General features: G+C 36.4%; 1 protein-coding gene across 5 annotated transcripts in view; it reads left to right on the top strand.

Annotated features, from left to right (window-relative positions):
- Positions 1 to 569: 569 nt before the first annotated feature.
- The window catches only part of FBN2 (fibrillin 2), a 119,073-nt gene continuing 96,886 nt past the window's right edge, over positions 570 to 22,756 (top strand). For all 5 annotated transcript variants that reach the window (XM_050329107.1, XM_050329108.1, XM_050329106.1 and 2 more), the window contains exons 1-4: positions 570 to 629; positions 4,680 to 4,778; positions 5,037 to 5,132; positions 7,537 to 7,632. In XM_050329107.1, the coding sequence (XP_050185064.1) occupies positions 4,727 to 4,778; positions 5,037 to 5,132; positions 7,537 to 7,632 (244 nt within the window). In that variant the 5' untranslated portion in view covers positions 570 to 629; positions 4,680 to 4,726. The remainder of the gene's footprint in view (positions 630 to 4,679; positions 4,779 to 5,036; positions 5,133 to 7,536; positions 7,633 to 22,756) is intronic.

The raw sequence follows: 22,756 nt of genomic DNA, 5'->3' as shown, positions 1-22,756 counted from the left end.
TTGGCTTCTACAAAGAACAGTGTCAAATCTGTGGGGGTTTGTTTGTGTGTAGGAGTCTGGGGTTTTGGTTTGTTTTTTGGTTTTTTTTCCTAAGTTTTTGGGGGAGAGAGAGTTCTTGGTAATGTGAATTACTTTATCTATCGTCAAAACCAAGCATCCCTTCTGTCTTGTGTCAGATGGCAGCATGAAGGCCATTTTTCTACCAAGGCTTCTAAGATGATACATGAATGCAGAGCCAAACTCAACCCTCCCACATTCTCAGTAGTTTCAACAGGGATGAATCTGGCCTGCTCTTGCCTTGTCTGCCTCTCCTCTTTATATTAACCAGTTGAACTAATCAAAAATAAAATGCCTTGGAACTTCTTGTGGTGGAGAAAGATTTTGTTCCTTTGGAGAGGACTTTCCGTAGATATCTTTGCTACGTGTTTCAGTTTGTTTCATGCAGTGAAAGCTGGATCCTGCTCTTGTGTGTACATAAAACTTTAACTTCTTTTTGCAATGGGTTATATTTTTGTATACATATTTACTACTTTGTCTGTGTTACAGACCAAATGTGTGTGGCTCTAGATTCCATTCATATTGTTGTCCTGGGTGGAAGACGCTCCCTGGAGGAAATCAGTGCATTGTTCGTAAGTGTCTGACTTCGGGCTCTAGGATAATAATAAAAGTCAATATTCTCCTGTGAGTTACTGTTCACTCTGAGAAAAGATAATTCATTTGTGTCTTTTAGCTTATTTTTAAAAAGAAACAAAGGAGAAAAAAAAAAGATGGATTTACAGGTCTACAGGTAATTGAAGGGTTACCCAATTATTGTAATTTCTTTGGTGTGCTCCACCTAGTTTTGTCTCCACCTAGTTTTTTAAAAAGAATGTGACAATGAAGGAAAAAGGAAAAAAATTCCTTAAATCAAATAAACAACTATAGTAACAGGGAAGAAAACCCCAGGAGGTCTTGATATAAAGCAAGCCAGATCTGAAGTCCTCTGAAACTTTGGTGCTAGGCTTGGAATTACAATCAAATGGAAATCTTTTTTTAACCTCTGGGGTGCTTATTCTCTTGCCTGTCATTTTCATTTGTGTTTTAATAGCTGTAAAGCATGTAGACTGATTGCTGCCTGGTTATGGTAGGTGCTGACAGATGTGGCTGTTGACATACATGGCTTGGCAAAAAAATGTTGGGGGTAATGTGCTCAGTACTCAGGTTAGGGGATGTTGCCTAACTTGAAATAGACAAATATAATTATGTTTAATTTTCTGTCTGTTGGATAAAAGTTGATAGGAGACACGTGCTTCTTTCAGCCATTAAATTTTAATTTCATTATGTTCCTATTCCTCCTAGCTTGTCAATGTCTCTTGTGCTAATAACTATGCTCAGGTTCAGAATTCAGGTTCAAAAGCATACTGCCCTTTCTATAAGCAGTGTAGGTCTTTGTAATACTCCATCTAATAAACTGCAGACATGCCGGACAAAAATAGGGAAGGAAGGAATAGTAAGCCAAGGTCTGTCAAACTTTTACTGGTTTCTGGACTGTTGCTTTATGATCCTGGACTCTCAACCTACTCACATCTATTTATTTTACATGAGTAAATTTGCCTTGCTAATACTGATGATAACTGTGCAACGTATCACTGACTTTTAACTAAAGTTGGCCTAGCATTTCCCATCAAAGGATAACGATGTTACTCAGAGAAAGATACTTGGATCAATGCCCCTATGGAATAGGAGGAGTTCCTCAAAATGTCCAGTTCACATTTATAAACTCTTTCAATATTGTCTTACTTTAATGTATAGAAGAATTTTAAAAAGTATTTAGGCTGACTATTTTGATGTTGATTCTTCAAATTCAGCCAGGATCTGTCTCAAATGAAAGTTGGTGCTTTCAGACATCCTTTATAAACTACCTTTAAACTGTGACTCTCAGTGCCTCTTAAAGGCTTGGGTCTCAGTTCTGTCCATACCCGAAATAGTCTTTGATTAAATTTATGTGCACAAACCACTTTTTTTAGCTCCTGCTTACTTACTGGAATCTAATTGCAGCTCTCTAACATCTTTGAAAGGTGAATGATTTTGCCTGTGACAATTTTCTTTTTGTGGTTTTGGTGAAGGTTTAAGATCACATGTTGCTCACATTTAATGTTTGTTGAGATGATGTTCCCTTTAGCAAGAGCTGTTTATCCAGACAAAGCATCCTGCACAGGATGCTGGAAAAGCTAGCAATCTTCTTATTGGAGATGTGTTAATTATAATGGGTACAGATTGTAAGTGGTGATTTTACATTGGTAATTCATAAAGAGCTATGAGCTAGTGATGGGTCAGCAGGAAACCATTCTCACCTGACAGTGTCTTCAGTTGATGTGATGGTGGTCTGTGACATATTTATGATTAAAAGTGATGTTTAAAAACCAAAGGTCTGCTTGCATTTACTATTTCTTTATGTAGAATAGGGGAGCCCCTGGTGGTCTAGTGGTTAAGGACACGGCGCTGTCACTGCCGAGGCCCGGGTTTGATTCCCGGTCGGGAACACTCCCTGGGCAGATGGAGCTCGTTAGCCCTTAAAGGCAGCCCATCTACGTCCTAAGGACCTCGCTGCCACTGTCCAAGCTCGCTTGGCCCCGGCAGATGAACCTTAGGATTAAAGGGTGGGCTCAGTTCCGCGCACACTGTGTCTCACCTAAAAAATCCAATGCGCAGGCTGGAAGGATCTTCACTCGCGAAGACTGGCCATTATTATTTATTATGTAGAATAGATTCTACTGATGAAAGCATATTTAGAATATGCTTTAAGTTCTAGGGCTTTCAGTTGATAAAAAATTACTCCCTAACAGATAATAAACTAACCATGAGGTCTAAATGTAAACCTCACTTTATTAGGAGATTGACCTATGTTGTATGTATGTATATGTTGTATGAAGTTGGATTGAACAGCAATATAAGGAAAACACCCGTTTCCTATGTTTGTTAATAGCTTGAAATCCAAGTCCCGTTTCTCACTTTTACCTCTTCTAATGAAAAAATTATTTCATGTCAGTTAATGGTGTGTCTCTAATTTTATTGAATAGGAAAATACCACAAACTCTTTCACCTCTCATGCATTTCCATTTAGGGTGTAGTTTATAGTGGAATTTAATGATAAATGTAGATGGTGCATGCTGCATCATTTTGATGCCCAAAGAGTGGTGTCCATGGACCAGTAACATGACTTTGTCTGTTCCACTCTCATAAAGAAAATGTGGCCTTTATTGGAGTATGTCAGGAATGGTTTTGGTCAGGTTGGGTTTTATTGGTTTTGATCATGTTTGCATCAGTACAGAGCTTTTAATTTGGTGGAGAAAGGGTAAGAAAGTGCATGAAAATTTCACTCGAGGTCTATTTGAATGCTATGATAGGTCAAGAAAACAATTTGTTTTTTTTAATGGGAACTGTGTTGCATTTATGTATATTTTTCTAAATCGTAAGTGAAGCACAAGCTTTCTGGGGAAAGTCTTAGCTCTGATTTCTGGGTTTTTTATATGTATGGCCAGGTGTGTTTTGGTTTTTTTTCTTTCCTTTTTATGTATATACAAAGTTTTTTTAGGTAGTCGCTATTTTCTTGCCAAGTTATTTACTGAAGGTATGCGTTCCATGGTAGTTCTTCAGTTGAGATGTGCTGTCAGATGATTTGGTTCTCCCAAAACCCCAGAGTTATTTACAAAAAACCTGTAATTCTTGCTTGGTTTTTTGCTTTACAGGCTCTCTGTTTCACAATATGTGTCCTTTTGAAGTCCTTCTGGGCTGTGGTGGCTCTTAATATTTCAGATTCTCTTTTGCTACGTTTGCTAGTCCAGCAGATTAATTAGATATATTCATTTGTATCTACTTTAAAATCTAGCTTTAGCCTTTTAATTCTTCTCTGGTTCTGTCATTTCTTTGTGCAACAGAACTCTGTCAGATGGTGAGTGAGAAGGGAAGGCACAGCTTTGGGTCATTAGGGAGATGGCACAACATTGGGCACACATATGGGGTGAACAGGCTTTCCTGAGGTTTTTATAGCCAATTTCTAAATGACAATGTGGAACTATCTGTGTACAGAAAATTATATTTAGGGAAACAACACAAAATCTGCAAAGTCCAGTGTTTGGACATTGACTTTCCACAAAACTGCTGTGTGTAAAGGGTATATGATCTCAGAAAAAGAAATAAAGACCCTAAAATGCCTTTAAAATGGTGATTATAAGAGTGAAGCTGTAGCATAAATGGGCATTTTTTATTTCTGTTGTTTATAGTCATTCAAGTCTTGGATTCTTGGTAACATTTTCTACGGGTCTTGTAGTCTAAAATATATAATCTTAAAAATTTTACATTAATTTTGCATACCTGGATGGTATATCTAATTATGGAAAGGTCTGATTACCTGTTTTCAGTGGTCAGATCAGTGTTTGAATATGCCATATTTGGTTGTTTGTCTTTAGATTTGTCAGAGATACTGATCATACCAAAATTAAGTTTGCTTTGTTTAACTTACAATTACTTTTGCATGTGTATTAACTGTACCAGTGAACTGATCTTTCAAGTGTTGGTTTGTTGTCGTTTCTTTTTTTTTAATAGAAGCTGTTAATATTTTGTTAAGGGTTTTTTTCCCTGCAATTTAAGAGTAAGGTTACTGTTAATCACCATCACTGTCATTTTGTGTTCTTCCTCAGCAATTTGTAGAAATAGCTGTGGCGATGGATTTTGTTCCCGTCCTAACATGTGCACTTGTGCAAGTGGGCAGATATCACCTACCTGTGGATCAAAATCTGGTAAGGACTTACTATATTTTCATTAGAGATTTCATCTAAAGTGATTGTCTTTTAAGCTTCAAAAAAACCACCAACTTCTTTAAAAGTAGCTTGTCAGTACTGCATACATGACTCACACTTTGGCGTATTGCTAGTTTTTTATAAAGTTTGATGTACCTTTTGTGCAACAAATTGAAAAAAATGTGTTAAAAGAATTAAGCAAGTTAAAATATATATGTGTAGTACCATTCACTGGTGTCTCCCTGGGCTCTGCTCTAGTCCAGCAGTGCAGCATCAGGTGCATGAACGGTGGGACATGTGCAGACGAGCGGTGCCAGTGCCAGAAGGGCTTCTCTGGGACTCACTGTGGGCAGCGTAAGTCACTCCTACATCTCTTGCATCTAAAAGTAAAGCCACATCAGCTCTGCAAGTCAACTTTCTTACCTGAGTTGGAAGATAAAAAAAGACAGTATGTAATGAAATATCTGAAATAAATGCTGGCTTGGGGTATAGCATTTGGCTGGCAGTCAGTTAATTCATGGAGTGCATTTGTATTCTCTAAAATTCAAATTAGAGATCAAATTCACCAAATAGTTTCAGAAGATCCTTGGGGAACAATGTCACTATACATCCTACTCTTCATACCACATGATCACTGACTTTTCACTCTCTTTAACAAAGTTTCTCTGTCTCAGGACAACAGTCTCGCTGCTGGGTTAAAGCAAGTTTTTCTGATTTCTACTTCTCTAAGGAGAGAAAGATGAAATACAGTTCAAGCTTTTGAATACCTTTTTAGGTTGTCAGACAAGCTGGAAAGTCAGTTATTTGCACAAGTCTCCCTACAACAGCACGGTGTTTACAAGCTATACAAATTTAGCAAACAACAAAAGTCACTGAAGGCTGCACGGATGAGGAAAGACTCAAAGTGTATTCCAAGGCCAGCTGACTACTAGTTAGCCTTGAGATTAATTCCTGAACGTAGTCTGAAGGAAGTAGAGGAAATCAAAGGGCTGCTATGCAAGGAAAAGTTAGACTGAATAGTATGAACATCCTTTTGCCTTACTAATTTTTGAAAATGCTGGAAGGCAGTCTTGTTCTTGCTTTATTTCAAACTAGATAAAACTCTCTAAAATTTTAGCAAATAATTGTAATCCTAAACAGTAACTACAGTGAAATTTACTATTAAAGAGTTGCTGGCACCTTCCTGCTTGTTTTAAAGTATTGGATCAATATCATATGCTGAATGCTCTCAAACAAGGCATACTTCCAGTGAATAAATGGAAAGAGGACTGAATTTTCAGGAGGTGATCCTGAAATGACCCAGAAAATCTGAACACACTCTGGAGATGGGTTTCAGTGTATAGGACAGTTAAAATTTCAAGGAAGATGTTTGAAATAGGATATTTGTCTTTAGACAGTCTTAAAAATGTAAGTAAGTTTTTATTTCTGTTTAGTAATGTATCTTGTATATACTAAAGTTAAATGGCTCACTAAAGTATCATTGTCCATTAATTCAGTAATGTAACACACATAGCAAAGTATCTTCATTTTAGTCATAAGGTAGGCATTCTCAGTAAACATTAATTTAGTTTTGTTGTTCTTGGTAAGAAGTAAGGCTTTATCACATTTCTACACAACAGTGTATTTTATGTTTCCCATTATGATACAGGAAAAAAAATGCACATTTTTCCAGTTTGAAATACTTACCTTCTCAAGGTTGCTGAGGCTCTTTTGCACTGGATGCTCAGATGTGCCACCTTCAAAGTCAGGGAACCTATGTAGGAAGGCAGCCTAGCAACTTCCAGAGCAAGATCTCTTTTCTGCTGTTGAGCGACTTAAAAATGTTGTGACTGTCCTTTAGGGTGAAATGCTTTGATTTGAAACATGCTAAATTTAACAAGGCATATGTTCATGTCCTCGAAACAATGAGACTTAAAATAGGTGGAATTAATTAGCTAAAGCACTCTTTAAATGATATTTTTCAACCCTGCTGAAGAACTGATTTTTCAGGAGGTGATCCTGAAATGATCCAGAAAATTTTCAAATTGAGAAAATTTCTGTGGTTTGGCAGGAAGCATCATTCTTGATTCAGACTGTTGGTAAATATGGGTGCTCTGAAGTCCCATGACTATGAAGTATCTTCTCCATCTAACTATACTCTGAATTTATACCTCCCTCACCCACACCCCCAACCTACACAGCAAAAATTTTATTTCTTGTTGGAATCTTTAAAAAAACACAGTTTTTTCAGGGACTTAAAAGATGAGTTAAATTGGTAATTCTTTTTCCTTGTCTCTAAATATTGCTTCTTCTGCCAGCAGTATCAGGTCTGAGAGATGATTATCTGTCTCTTGGACTCCCCAAGCCTATCTCCTTGAAAGGTTTGTGCTGTTGTGACTGAACAGCACAATTAAATATGCTCCAAAAAACTTGAAATAGTTGAGGTTTAGCTAATAGCTAACTTCAGTGATGGATATAAGTTCTTATGATTAGTGACTAGAGCTGTACAACTGATTAAAATATACTTAAGTTAAACATCTGCTATTAATCTGTGCTAAACAGCTGTTTGCAATTAGCATTAAACAGGTACTAATGGAATTTGATTTCAACAGTTAATTCTGGTGATGGTGGTAGAAACGAAATCAGTTTCATCTTCAGGTCCAGAAAGACTTGGAGCAGTGGAAGGAAAACAATATTTTTTTTTTAATACTGCACATATTAATCTTTGAAATATTATTGATATAACATGTAAAACCTTTGTTGTTGTTGTTGTTTAAAGCTGTCTGTGAAAATAGCTGCCAGAATGGAGGACGGTGTATTGGACCCAATCGCTGTGCCTGTGTCTACGGGTTTACTGGCCCTCAGTGTCAAAAAGGTAAAAGAAAAAAGCAAGGAAGAAAATTATGAGCAGTTACATGCAAAAAATTCTGTATGTACATATTTTATGGTGTGCATTTTCTGGCTGAGCCAGTAAGCTTCCAGTAAACCATTTAGCATTTGTAATTTGAGAAAGTGTGTCTTTCCTTTTTAGTCTGGAAGACACGTTACAAATTGACAGGTACAAAGGTGTTTTAATTGGCAGGAATTTGAGCTAATTTAGGTTGCTTATTTTGTTTGTATAATACTTAAATGATTAGCCATCTTTTGCTCTCAGCTACATGAAGTAATATTCCAGCAGAATTACTGATGGTGTTAGAACTGTGTAAGTGTAGCTAATTGGAGGATTGTTTTTCTGTATAACACCTCTTTTTTACAGGGAACTTGGGAAGTAGTTTGCTCTTGTTATTTCTGACCTATCAGAGAAAGTCAGAGATGGAATGAAAAAATAACCCATTACCATAATACTGAGATCAGTTACTAAACCTATTCTTACTCAAGAAAGCATCTTACATGTGGCTTAATTTATGATGCTTTTAATTGCTCTATATCCTGAGGCAGTTACCCTAAAGAGGTGGTTACAAACAGCAGTAAAGTCCCCTTGAAACCTTAAAAAAACATTGAGGCTGTTGAACTCAGTTCCCTCAGCCTCCCTACACAGGGCAAGTTCTCCATCTCCCTGACCTGTTTGGTGGTTTTCCTATGGACCTGTTTCAGTAGGTCCATTTTTTTCCTGTGTTGAGAGTCCAAGACTGGACACAATATGCTTGATGCAGCATCATAAGTGCCAAATGCAGGTGCAGGGCAACTTCCCTGTGCTGGATCCTGCTCTCATCCTTACACAGCCCATGCTCCTGGCCTCTCTTCTGCATGGGAATGCTGCTGCTTCACAGTCAGGTTGTTGCCTGTACCTCACCACTCACTGTATGTTTATGGGAGACCGTCCCAAAAGCTTTTCTCAAATCAAGCAAAAACCACTGCCCTCTCCTTGTGCTCCACACGTGGGACCTCATGCCTGAAAGCAGTGATGCAATTCATCCTTGATAAATCCACACCAGCTGCTTTCAAACATCTTCTTGTCATTCATGTGTGTAGAAAGTGCTTCTGAAGGGAATTCTCTGTTTCAACTGCAGCTCTGAACGCTTTTTTTGTTGGTTTTTTTTTTACATTTGTTAACCTAAATGAAAATTATTTCCATGTGGATAAAGGAAATAATGAAACCAAACAGTGAAAAAGCAGGAGTTTCTATTTGCTATCCCAGGCTGTTTTGTGTATATCTACATGCATGAGAGAAAGATAGAGGATGAATTTTTTTGTTTCTAACTGGTTGTTTCCTTCATTCATCTCACTCAGATTTACAGTTTACTCTTTACCCCACTCTCTGTAGTCGCTTCTTATGAAGAAAGCGCAAGGACTCAATCTTCTAAATTTTGGTTAGTGGAGAAATACGATTATTCTGTTAAAGTCATGAATACTGACAGTCATTTTATAGCCATTTACAGAAATATGTCTGTGTACAATGTGCACCTGCCTAAAATAAGAAACTACGAAGTCTATCTGTTCAGAATGGATTTTCAAGGGATTGGACAATGTTGGTTTGCATTATAGTTTGACCTTTAGTTCTGATGGAGCTTAAGATTTGTCCAAATTCTGCAGTCTGAGGTATGTATCCAAAATGGTTGATAGTTATAACTGAACTTTAGCATGATAGAGTTGTAATATTCAAAATGATTCATTGTTTTGGGGGTTTTGTATTTGATTGATTGCATTCAGGGTTTTTTTTTTTTATTTATAGTCAGACAACTTGGTAAATTTGCCTTTTTTTTTTTCCAGATAATAGAAATTATTCCTAGTTAAGATTTTCTTCTTTTCTCTGACTAGATTCAGGGCTGTGAAATCATGTTAATACCTGTGACAGACTTGCATTTTCTTGCTTGAAATAGGAGGCAGTAAGCGAAATTTGCTTCTGTCACTGTCACAAAAATACAACAAACATTTAGTATATGTAATTGCATATATAATAGCTATCTATCTAATGTAGCTATCTATCTAATGTAATATGCTTTTACAACTGTGACAGGGCTAAGTAAAATTTTTCCTGATCTTGGTGTTTCATAGACTTCCTCATGTTCAATAAAAGAAGTTACTGATTTATTTTACTATTACTCAGTTAAAGAAAGATGATTCCTATAGTATATCTTGATAATGAAAATGAAAAGTCTCTGAAAGTCTCAAAATTCTCTTAAGTCTCTAAAAGTCTCTTAACTGTAAATGTTACTAGGGTTTTTTATGCTTTAAATGAGATGGAGTACTTGAAAATACTGTAAAAGATACCTTAAATGCTTATTTTGTTCAGTAGTAATTTGTAATTTACGCTTTTAATGTAATAGTTCAGGTTTTCCAACAAAAAGCAAAAGGCAATGATTTCTTCATCTACTGGTTACAAGAGTTACCTGTAATATTTTACAATAAGAAGTGTCTCAGTGGTTTAGTTTTAAACTGAGTTTGGCAACAGTTCATAACTTTAACTAAAATTTTATAATTTAGGGGTGTGTGAACTTCCCTTGCAAATCACATCAGAGTTATAGGAGATTTTGTTTTGTTATTTTTTTACATCATTGTGTTTCAAATGCATACTTTTTATTGTTCTGTAAATTAAGTTCTCTAAAATTAGACAATTTCTTCCTAATTTAGAACATATGTAGCTTTCCTTCAGTTTGGCCCCCCATACTAAGTTATATGATAAAATGTTCAGCTATCTGGACTCTGAGCAGACTAATTTCCGGGCTGGAGACAGGAGGCTGAGCAATAACTAATGACTGGCATGATTACAGTATTTAATTTGAGACTTCTGCTTGGTTAGAAAGAAAGTAGAACCACTTTGGGAGCTCATGATTTTTCTGATACGTACACTGACCTTTTATATTTCCTATCAAATCTGATCTCTGGTTAGCTTCTTGTCTTTGATTTGTAAACACACAAGGTTTGAGCGTTTTATTTTGTCTGAGTTTTTGTTGTTGAGTTTTTAAGATGGAAAAAAAAGGTGTTGAAATTTTTGCAGTTGAGTTTGCCCAGTGAAAAAGTTGAAAAAGAAAATACAGCAGGTTAAGAGGCCTTGTTCTCACTTGTAAATGCAAGAGCAGGTTTTTTTTCTAGCATGACCAGTTCCTTTGGTTTCCCAACATGGCCTGAGTAAATGATATTTGTATTACTGCTGTATTACTGTGCATTTTTTTAATTGATGTTCCTTCGGGATATGAAGCTGTGGAAAAGCAATGATGTTTTCTTCCTTCTTTATCATGGGATAAAGGCAGTAAGAAGTGGGAAAAGAGAATCCTGTCAGGGATAAAAGTTTGCCTTCATCCCATGTAGAGGGAGAAAGAACAGTTTTCACTTACTCTCTACATAAATGGCTTGTAATGGAAAACAAAAGGGTTTGGAATGAATACAAATGTGTAGCTTGGGAAGAATGTCCTTTGCAAGAGGATTTCAGATAAAGCTACCAAGCTTTGACAGGTGAAAAAAGGGGAAAAATAAGGAAATATAATAGTTCAATAACAGCCTTCCAATACCTAAAGGTGGCCTACAATAGAGCTGGAGAGGGAGTTTCTACAAGGCAGTGAAGGGGTGATGTCTTTAAGCTGAAAGAGGGCAGGATTAGATTAGATGTTAGGAAGAAATCCTTCCCTCTGAGGGTGGTGAGGCCATGGCACAGGTTGCCCAGAGAAGCTGTGGCTGCCCCATCCCTGGAAGTATTTAAAGCCAGATTGGACAGGGCTTGGAATGGATCAACGTGGGATAGTGAGCTAACATTCCTGATGCAGATTCCACAACAGGGGACTTGGACCTAGACGATCTTTAAGGTCCCTTCCAATCAAAAACCATTCTATTAGTAAGATTCTGTGCATATAGCGTAAGGATTTTTGAAGAGGGGCAACTTTTGGGATATTCTCAGGAGACTTGTTGTTCATGTGCTTTAGACAAATATGTGTGTTGCAGCTGGTATTCACAGTAAAAGTATCAGGACACTTTCTATTGACTGAATATTGGGATTTTTTTTTTGTCAGTCAAAGGAGATAAGAGCCTGTACCTCATAACAGATGCAGTAAGTCTGGGGCAGCTGCCGCCCTGCAGGTTCTTACTGGGTTAACAGGAAAAGCTCGTTGGTAGAAACCCTCCTCTGTGCAAGGCAGCAATTTTTATGTCACTTCTGCAGCACCCAGAAGAATTTGGCCCAAGCAATTGAAGAGTCCTGGGTGGGGCAGTAAACATAATAAATAAAATGCCTCTGGATCTGAAGAAGAGCTTGCTGCAGAGGATAGTGAAAAAGGTTTGAGGCAGAAAACAGAACTGACATAGAGATTCATTTTGTGGAGTAGGAGAGCATACATCTAACATTATTTTCCTGTTGCTGAGGGTCAGATGAAAGTAACTGATCTCAAATATAATCAGTGATGATCCTATGTCTAAGGACAATAGAAGAAGAATGGGAGAAAAGATAAAAGGGTTTTCTCCAAGCTGCAAAGAGGATGGAGAAGCTTACCAACAGCACAGAGAAAGGAGTAAGAGGAAGTAAAAAGCACTCACAGTGTAAGTGTTAATACTGTATTGTAACTGAGGCAAGAGAGTAAAGAACACAGAACCGAAGTGGAGGCATACTGAAGCAGCTGATAGGCTTAAAAGTTGTAAAGATGTTTGAGGATAATACATGTGATTGAAATAAAGCTCATATAGCAAACTGACACAGATTTATATAGGACTCAATACTTCTCAAATGTATTTCTATTATAAAGAAAACTTACAATTTATATTTAGTCTATAGTGCTACTGAAGATACTTGTGTGTGCTTAAGTGACAGAGATTAAGTATAAATGAAGCAACATCCTTTAAGAAACTACTCCTTCCCCTGAGAGGGGTTCAGAACTTTACGCAGCTTTTCCGTATTTGTTTTTGGGCTGTATTCAGATCTTTTGTATTTGGTCTTACTCCTGTGATCTCAGAAACTGCAGAACCTCTTGCCATGAAGGCTGTGACAGGTTATGCTCAAGAAGTTTCCTGAGCTCCAGTTATGGCATGTTGCTGCATGAGTGGCAATAAGAGGACCTGTATTTCTTCTCAGGTTGGTTTACTTTAGCTCTCTCCCAGTGACAGTAAACTTCGTTCAGGTGCTTAACAGCAAAGATGTGCTTTGATCAGTGAGCTCATCTCTTTTTGGATGAGTTTTGGGAAGGTAACCTTTTAATTTTGCTAAGTTTTGCTTTATTAGTGAGAACTATTAGCCTGAGCTGAAATAAAGGCTCTTTATGTGGAATAGGGCATGTATGTGCGTATGCCAGTCCCCAGTCTGAAGAGCAAACTGGACAAAGAAAGTATTATTACTTTCTTCCCTGCCCCCAAGACAGGCTGAGGCACTCAGTGGTTGTCCCTGCTGAAGGCTAAGCAGAGAAACTTCAGCAGAATTTACAAATCAATCAAATTGAGTTTAGGTCTGAGGTTTTAAATCCTACCTGTTCTATTAACGTGGTGTAATACTGTGGAATGCTCTAGGAGTGAGTATAAATGAAAATACAGGAAAGTTTAGGAAAAGGTAGGAAGAAAAAAAGGCAATAAAATTAAATAAAAAGTAATTACTAAATGATGCTCCCAGATATCAATAAGCATTCTTCTTACCTTCTTGCCGTGTGTCGTCCTGCCTCTTTCTTTTCAGCTCACAGTAAGTGCACTAGACTTACCTACATACACATCAGTTTAATTCATCTTCAGTCTGATTTTAGTCTTTGGGAAGTGAAGCATATAGTCGTGAGATATTTTGTGCAGGTTCATAAGGGAGTCGTGCAAGGCCTGTTGAGTGAATTCACAGAGGGTGTTCACGGTCACTGAGGTAAACACAAGCATTTCATCATCAAATTGGAGTCTAATTTAACAAAAATAAATTAAGCATAATCAAGTTAACTAAAAATAAGTCAGCGATAGTTTAAAACTACAAAATGTGCATCTTCCTAAAATTTGCAATTTTCACCATGCTCTTCTACTTTTATCTTATAAATATTTAGTTAAAAACATTTCTGTCAGATTTCTCCACACTTAGTGGAAAGCTGATTATAAGCAAAATACCATGATGATCATAATGTTTTTAACAGAAGAAGCTTCAGTTTGAAATAGAAAAGCACATCTCTAATTAATCTTGGAGATAGTAACAGATAACAATTGCAAATACCTGCTAAGAGGCCAGATTATCTGTGTTAGAAGAACCTGCTAGTTATTTTCATTCTTTTTTCTGAGACTAGAAACACACTAGAAACACTGCACACGGCCAAGTGCAGTCCCTGCTCAGAGAACTTTTTCTTCTGCAGGTTCTGACCTGTAGATACCAGCATACATCATTCCTTGATGGATTACAGCAGTTCTAAAGGCAGATTCAAATAGCTGCTTTCACACTCTTAGATGTCAATAACTGGCAGGATTAAAAGGCATTACCTGGCTTTGCCATCTATCATTATCTCCAATAATGGTTTTCAAAAAGATTTTGCTTCCATTGCTTTGACAAGCTGGCAAGAGCTTTGTAAATCATTAAAAACCCTACAAGGTGCCTACAGAGTATGTTTACTTGTTGTTAGCAGGTATCTGAAAATTTCTTCTAGCTGTGTACAAGATTTAGCATTTTGCAATTTTAAAAATGACATGTAGTGTAGTCCCAGTCAATATCTTTCTCTTACTTCCCTCTTTTTTTTTTCTTGTTTTGTTTTTTCTTTTTTGATTAAACCCCCCTATTTGAATGACAATATGTTTCTATCCACAAACAACACCAGAAAAGAAAAAGGTAAAAATCCTTCAGTGGAGCAACCTTGCTACTTCTTACTGCAGCTGCTTTTGAAGAACTTGAAATCTCTAATGCTTTTTAGTTAACTCAGGCATATGACAGGTAATTAAAGTGTTATAGACATGGTGTTAATGAAATTGTGATAAACTAAAATCAGAAGGATCTTGTTGCTGCCAACAGCCAGTTCAACAGGAAAAGTCCCCAATTTTATTTCTCTTTTACTTTTTTTATTATTGATTTTTCTGCAGTGACTGTGACCAGCTTTTTTTGTCCTTTTCCTCGTTCCTAAGGTCCCTTAGAAATATATGACACTGTTGGGTCCCAGCACTCCTTCTGGTGTGAAAATTAGTCACATACTCCTCATTTCCTCTCTGTTGCTTCTTACCTATGTAAGCAGTTTCCCCCTGACTTTGTGTCTTGTCTTTTTGAAGAGCCTACAGCTGAGGTCTTTTGAGTATCCTACTACACTCAGTCTGCATCCACCTAATTGGTGTGTTGACTCATTAAAGAACTAAACTAGATATATGAGGTTTGATTTCCTTTCACAGAAGCCACATTGATTTTTCCATAATGCTGTACTCACCAGTATTGCCACATCAGTCAAACCCTAGTGGTTGAAAAAAGGAGATTTGTGGCATTCTTCTTGGCTCTGAATGCTTTTTTTGAATTTAGATTGGTGTGGGAATGGGTTTAGAAGTGGAAATTACAGCAATTTCTGCTGTATTTCTGTAGTGAAGAGACATTAATTTCTGTAAACTTGGAAATAAATTCGTGCTCTTGGTCTGCGGAGTCTGTCTTAGTTTTACCCTCTGGCGTACTCTGCTTCATTAGTTTATCTTCTTGTTTTTGAACTGTGGGTTCTTGGTACTGAAACAAATAATCTTCTTGGGATCATTCCACTTCTTCCCATCCAGGCTTGCAAAATCCTGGAGTGCTAAAAGTAAACTGATTCATTCTACCTCCAAGTAGTAATTTGCTGTATGAGAAACAGGAGTTAATTACTTCTTTATTGAGAGATGATATGAATTCTTTTAATTAACTTCTTTTCTATACTTTGCTTGTTAGAATATGCTCATCTTTATAATGTCCCACTCAAAGTGTTGTATAAGCCCAAGAGGTGAATGTCTAAAGCTCTTCTGTTCTACTGAACAAAACCAAAAGATTTGAAAAAAAGGAAACTCTGCTTCTGCTTCTACACAGGCAGACCTCTAGTAAATAGTAACTGGCTGGGTTGTTATTTTATTATCTACTCCAAGTATCATGGTAGTCTAGAGAGTCATCTGAGGAAACACAATTTAAATGTGGTTGTTTTTTTCTAAGGGCAGTGCATGAAACAGTTGCTTTTCCTGCTTATATTAACAATTATCAATATTGCATTCAGCTGCATGTCTCTAGTTTTTAGAAGGTTTCTGATATACTGAGACTTTTTTGCATACCTTTCTTAATTTACACTGGAATTGGTTATGGAATATTTTCCTCCTCATTTTGTGTGTATGGATGCATTCTGAAAGCCTTCCTGAAATGGTTTCTGAGAGGAATACAGCTAAAGCGGGAGACTCCATGGCTGCAGTCATTCACTTTTACCTAACCTTGGCAGAGGCTCCATCATGCATTATGGAGTCCTGACTCTGGGTTGTGGCCAGCTGGGGCTTAACATGTAAACATCACCTTTTTGCATCTTGCTTCTTATTTTTGACCTCATAAAGTAGTACACATATTAGCAGAGGGTTGAAAAACCACTACTCCACCTACAAAAGTTTTAAGTTATGTTTAGCTGCTTTTAAGTTTTGCTGCTATTGAAAACTCTACATTTGACTTTAAAATGCCCTGATTGCTTTTTCTCATTGGACTAACCAAAATACATCCTGACATACTACAGTGACATGGATGTTTCTGAGAATAATTAGGTGTTCACTGTGGATCTGTTCTGCAAACCCTTCTCTGTGTGGATAATCTTAACCAGTATAAAACGCTTCACTTTCATTAGTGGCATTAGCTTCTGGCATGAGGAATGACACTGAACTCTAAAGTGGGAGGGTGGGGAAATTACGCTGTGTTTTTTATACTATTCGTCAATACTCTTAAAATACCTAAAAGACTTTAAAAGACCTAAGCTTTTCCTTTTTCTCTGCTGACAAGCGATTTCATTCCTTTGAGTTTGAACTGAATAGCACTGATTTCCTGAGACAGGGAACCGAACGTGTGTGGACAGTGTAATTCAAGTTTTCTTATTATGGTCAAGAAAAGGAGCATATTTTCTTTGCAGGAATAGAGTGAGGTATTGACTTCTTAGTTCTTGGGATACAAGAGAAATAAGAATATACTGTGCATCTGTCTGGCTTTCCAGACCTCCAAGTTTTAATGAGAATAGTATTTTTCTTTTCACCATATGGGCAAACCCTGTCTTGTCAATGAAATCTGGACGCAAGGTTCTGTGTAGGGTACAGAATTTCAAGAGTGGGAAGGGGAATCCTTTCTGTCAATGAAAAATCAATAGCCAAGCTGTATGCTTTCTCTGCTTGTGTACATGTGTGTATTTTTCAAAATGTCTTGTATCTTAAAATATTGGAAGCTTCAATGTTCCGACTGATTACATAAAATTGCATTTTATTTCAGAAATAGTCTTGGTTATCTGGTACTTTGCTATCCTTTTCAGTGTGCTTAGGTGTGTAAGAATGAATTTTTTTTTAAATAAATAATAAAGAGTTTTAAGATCTACAGATAATGCTACACTTAAAACTGCCATTAAATCAATTATATTAAAATGTGTGTGTGCAAACCTTGGAGTCTTCTTTTTGGAAAAGAGCTGCTTCTACTACTTCAGCCAGAGGAAAATGAGAATGTGCATAGAATGGACGTGACAGCAGTACTGGTGGAGACTGGAATTTTTCTAAAAGCTACTAAGCCCACATTAAACATGGCTTTTTTCTTCTTTCATTTAGAGCTGTCCTCCACTTCCTTTTTAGTTGTCAAGTGTGTATTATTAAGTTACCTAATCAATCACAGGAGTCTGTGTGATGGAAAATACTGCATCACAGGAGCTGTTCAGAAACGGTCATGTGGGATCAGTAGAACAGTGTTAAAAATTCAGCCTTAAAATGAAAGCTGACAGCTTTATATGGTCAAGTCTTCCTAATGTTATTAATATGAATGTTCAAAATCTTTTCAACTAAACTTCTCTTCTTCTCTATTACATATTAAAATAAATTTTATAGAAGTCATTTCTTCAGGTAATGGCTGAAGAACCTTCTGGGGATGTGTCTCAGCTTTTAGTTATCAACAATTCTAAGTGTTTAGAAGACTTTTATGTTCATTTTTTACACTAATAATAAACTTAATTGTATTAAATACTTTATTAAGGATTTTACACACAAGTTTCTTGAAACAGTCAATGAAAGGAGGCTCTGATTTGACTACTCAGGCTTTGATTTATAAGTACTGCTTAGTCTAAATAGCAGTACTGCCTGCAGAATATTTTTTTCCAAGAGAAATTAATAGCATTGCCAAGTCTCTTTCATTTTTCAAGAGACTAGCTCTTATTTCCATCCAGAAATCTTTTTTCTGTAACTTTTTGGATGTCACCTTTGAAAAAAATGCTTTTTATTTATATCAAGACTGAATCAGTACAGTTGATATACCTCCTTGTTACTTTTGAAATTCCACTTATCATGAATCCTCAGTGTCAGCAGCTGAGCATTACTGCAAAAAAATGCCAGATTTCCATATAAGATTGATTAAATATTGAAAGATAGAATTTAATAAACATATGTACATTTTTAATATTTAAATCACATTTTGCATTACTGTGACTTATGATCTGCAGATTTGGAGCTGAGTAAGAATAATAATATTTACGTATATGCATACATACATTTCAAATTTGTGGTCTGAAATTGAGGACAAGACTATGTAGGAGTTGCATGTTATGGAATTTCCTCTTGCAGGAAGATGGAGCCCTATTACACTTTCATTTATTGAAACATTTAGATTTCACTTTGCAAAGGGAAAATTCAGTTCCAATTTCTTTGAAAAATCTCATCAGCAAACGAGCAGGTGCAGCAACAGGCAGCATAAAGAGTTTCAGATGTCTTGAGACCCCTGAGTGTTAGCAGAAATCATGGGGAAATTTGCCACCTATCAGAGTTGTAATAAAGACAGTTAGTTCTCCTTCATGTTTCCTGTTGGGGTATCTTCTAAACAAGGTTCATTTAACTTCAGATCTTTGCAGGTATAGACTTAATGTCTCCACTCTGAAGGCTCCCACCATGTTTTGCACCGCTGTGTTAATTTTTCTTTCAGAAGGGAGTAAAGTTCCTAGTAATGCTGACAGCATTTACTTCTTTCCAGCATTCAGATCCAATGTATTAGATTGTTCATCTAATAATGCTGAGGTATGAAATGGATTTTTGAGGTGTCATTAGTAATAATATACTTTTTGCTCTACTTGAGCCTGAAAGCGAGGTGGTCGAAATGAAATCACTTGTTTTCTTATATATTCCTTAATATTTGTTAAGCCATCCTTATGGGAGAGAGGTTCTGTAAAAAGTTCTTAGGAAAGGCAGATTTGCTTTATAAGGAAGTGAAAGACATTTATTAAGTATTAGGTCTTTAGTTGGCAGGGAATGGGAAGGTATATCTCAGACATCCTCCTTGACTCACTCCTTACGTGATTCATACTGATCAACAAGCTTAAAACTGTCAGTATTTTAGTTTTGGTAATAGACCTGTCAATATTCTAAATCGCTATGTCCTTACTCCCTTCTGTGGGCTGAATGCAAGAGACTGACATTGCACCACTGCTGGACTTCACACAATAACAATATTTTGGTATTGGGAGCCTTCAGTTGAATTTTCAGTCTGTGTTTTCCCATGAAAACAGACTCAAGTTTTTATGTTCTTCTGGATAACTTGCAGTGGACATTCCCACACATCTAGATGACTTTTTATTTTTCTTCATGTGTCACTTTTTCTCCTTTATGTTACCTGAGAAGAGGTTATTTTTTTATGAGCAGGAGTAGTAGTTAACACAGTATGAAGTTGTGGAGGCTAAGACTATGATGAAGTTCAGGTAGAAACTGAATCCTTATAATATGTACCAAAATTGTTTAATGTTTTGTTCTGAATGACAGCAAATGGTAGTTGAGGTGTTAAACATTATGTTTCAGGTTTTTAGCTGGTGGGTGTTAGACACAGAGGAAACTTAAATGGTGCAGACAGACTATCCCATGTCTACTTACAGCAGACTTCTTACACCTTCATCTGAATCATCTGCTTTTGGCCAGAGGTACAGGAAGAAAACCAAAGCAGATGGATACTAGACCAAAACCAAGACTAGAATTCTTAACATTGCTAATTCTTGTCTAAGGTTCCTGTCAGCTAGTCTTGTTTTAAATTACAGGTAGAATTAGAATAGACTTCCAATTTTAAAAAGGAATTAATGAAAAAGATCCTAAGACCTGTGATAGTTGGATATTCCCATTTGAGAATACAGAATACACGCTTCTATGAAAGGATAGAAATGTTGCAGATCAGCTAAATTTAGAAGTCTGGGATTTGTTTTTTCCTTGATGCCAAGGAAAAAGTACTTCTTACTAAATTTAATTTCAACAATTTGGATTGTTGATGACGATTGTCATTCTTCAAGTCATGGTGTATATTGAATATAATTTTCTGAAGCTAAAAAATATATGACGTGTGTGTGCTGAAAATCACTTTCTTTCACCAAAGCAGTTACCCTTTATAAGTAACAAATGATTTCTAACATATGTTCAACATATGTTCACTCTGGCAAAATTATTCCATCAGCAATGCTAGGAAAGGAGCAAACGAAGAAACACCTAACAATAAGACAAGAAAACCCATATGGAAAAAATGACTGATGCATAAACTGAGAGTTTTTAAGGTCAGATGAACCATTATAATAACATAATCTGACAGTACGAAACAGACCATAGAATGTTACATAGCAACTCCTGAATCAAATCCACAGCTTCATTTGAAACTACAGAGTATCTTCAGAATGGCATCGAGTTTTACTGTGTTTACTTCCCACAAGTAAAAATGTACTGTGTGACTACAGACCTTTGTGTAAACAGCTGTACTTTACTGTTTACCTTACCATACTTGCCTTCACTGTGTATTTTAAAATCTTGCATTTGTTTCTTAGGGTAGAAGAGCAGCCACTGATCAGTCTCTTTACCTTTGAGCTTCAGATTGGATAAACTGAACAAATAAAGACTTTGAAAATGGATACACTTTTTATGGATAATATTTTAAATTACAGTGATATTTCAAAATTTTGTTATAAGACATGTTTCAGAAATCTTAATTATTCTTTTGACTTTTTGCATAATTTTTGCAGTTTTCCAGCATCCTGTTTTAATTACAGTTGCCATAGCTGTGCAAAGAATCACTGCAAAGATTTATATATTCTCTGTTTATTAAGGCAAGGGTATGTATATGTGTATGTGTAGGTATAGGTTTCCAGAGCATATATTTTCTATTAATAGGATATATTAAGGAATAGGTGTATTGTATCACTCCTTCTTGTACTTAACTCTTTTATATTCTCTTGTACTTAACTCTTTCATATTCTCTTGTACAAACACCCTTTATAGTCTGGTTTTATTCTCTGACCCTTGTTTCAAACACACCTCTAAATTGAACTTTTCGTCACTAAGTTTGACAGAGCGTACACATCTTACATCTTATGGGAAGGTAATGGAACTCAAATACAATTTCCAACTATAGCTGGAATTCCAACTTTGATTTTGTCTGATTGAATCCCAGGCTTCTTAATGTGGAAGATCTTTGAATCCTACGGATGACCAGCTATTAAACAGAGAAATACATAGTTTGTATTTCTGCTCCTACTGTAATTGCTTCATGATATCAAAAGATTGGTCCTATAAAAAAGTGTACCTCACTATAAAATCTCTATATAAAATACATATACAATATTATATATATATATATATATATACACACACACATATAACACACCAATACGGAATCAATATATAAAAATACAACACTGTCCAGCAGAACTACTTATTTTCAGGATACGAATGGCAAGGTGAGCTGGGATGTGAAGATTATGAGTCCTGCTGAATGTAAGTTTTTAAAATTTTAAAGATGCATAATCACTATTTGATTTCATTATGGGGGGCATTCCCCCATGAAGAACGGGACTCCATGAGAGTGTGTGGAGCAGGGAATACATGAGCAGAAAATGCTGCAGATGAATAGGCACACTGAGTAGCCTTTGAGAAATAGATTCATGCTGATGCTGAATACAACTTCAGAATTATGAAAGGATTAGATAATCACATACAGATCTGTGTGGACTCAGAGATCACACACTACTGGAAATCTTACTTCATTCTGATAGTGATTATACTTCATAATGTGACTCTCAGTGTTACTAGAGGGTCATAAATGGTCTTTTTGCATTTACCTACACATATCTTCTTGGTTTTTTCAGCCTCATATTTTTGAACATCTTTTTCATGTGAAGTCTAAAATCAATCCCAAGTATAACTTTGAAGATTATTTTCTATTGAAAATCAAGAAATATTAAAATTCACAGGCCTAGCTGAGTATTTAAGATCTTTTAATCTCTGCAAAAGTCTTTCCTAGATTGATACCTGAGTGAACCTTACCAAGGGGTAGGGAACAGAGCATCTATTTCTGTTTGAACAAGCTTTTACTTAAGAACCAATAAAGCTTAGTATGACATCCCACTGGGAAGACCATTCTCTCCCTTTTCAAAGATGCCAAAGCTGATATTTCTTCAAGGTGAAAGTATCTAGTTCTAGAAAGCGTCAGTTGTCCCATTTCTAGCTTGGTTGTGAGACTAATTGCACAGTAATGAAGATGTGTGGAAGACAGTGTGTGACCAGTAGATAGCACTATTTTGCAACAAGCATTCCAGCAGGAACATTGATTCTTTGACAGTCTCTGGCATGGGTTTGATCAACGTGGAGTGAATAAATGTGTGGCTGCTGTGATCTGAAGCTCCCTCCCGTGAATCATCATGGAGTAGCTGAGAAAACCAATTTCCAATCCTTGTTTGCTTAATTTGATCTGCTCTATTATCTCTTTGTTGTTTGTCTGTAAAACTCTTGCTTATTGTGGATTTTACTGTATACATTGCCAATGCACAGAGTAGTTTAAGGTCTATCTGCCTTTCATTCACTTGTATCTATCAGAAAGAAATAAATTGAAAGGTAAAATAACTTTGTGAAAACCCTTCCCTTTAGTGGAAGATGTCATGCAACTTTTGTAACAGGAACATAGCTTA

The sequence above is a fragment of the Myiozetetes cayanensis genome, unplaced genomic scaffold (assembly GCF_022539395.1).
Source record: "Myiozetetes cayanensis isolate MyiCay16 unplaced genomic scaffold, myiCay2020 scf4, whole genome shotgun sequence".
Classification (NCBI taxonomy): domain Eukaryota; kingdom Metazoa; phylum Chordata; class Aves; order Passeriformes; family Tyrannidae; genus Myiozetetes; species Myiozetetes cayanensis.
The sequence above is the reverse complement of the archived record's forward strand: the minus strand, read 5'-3'. Positions and strand labels throughout refer to the sequence as shown.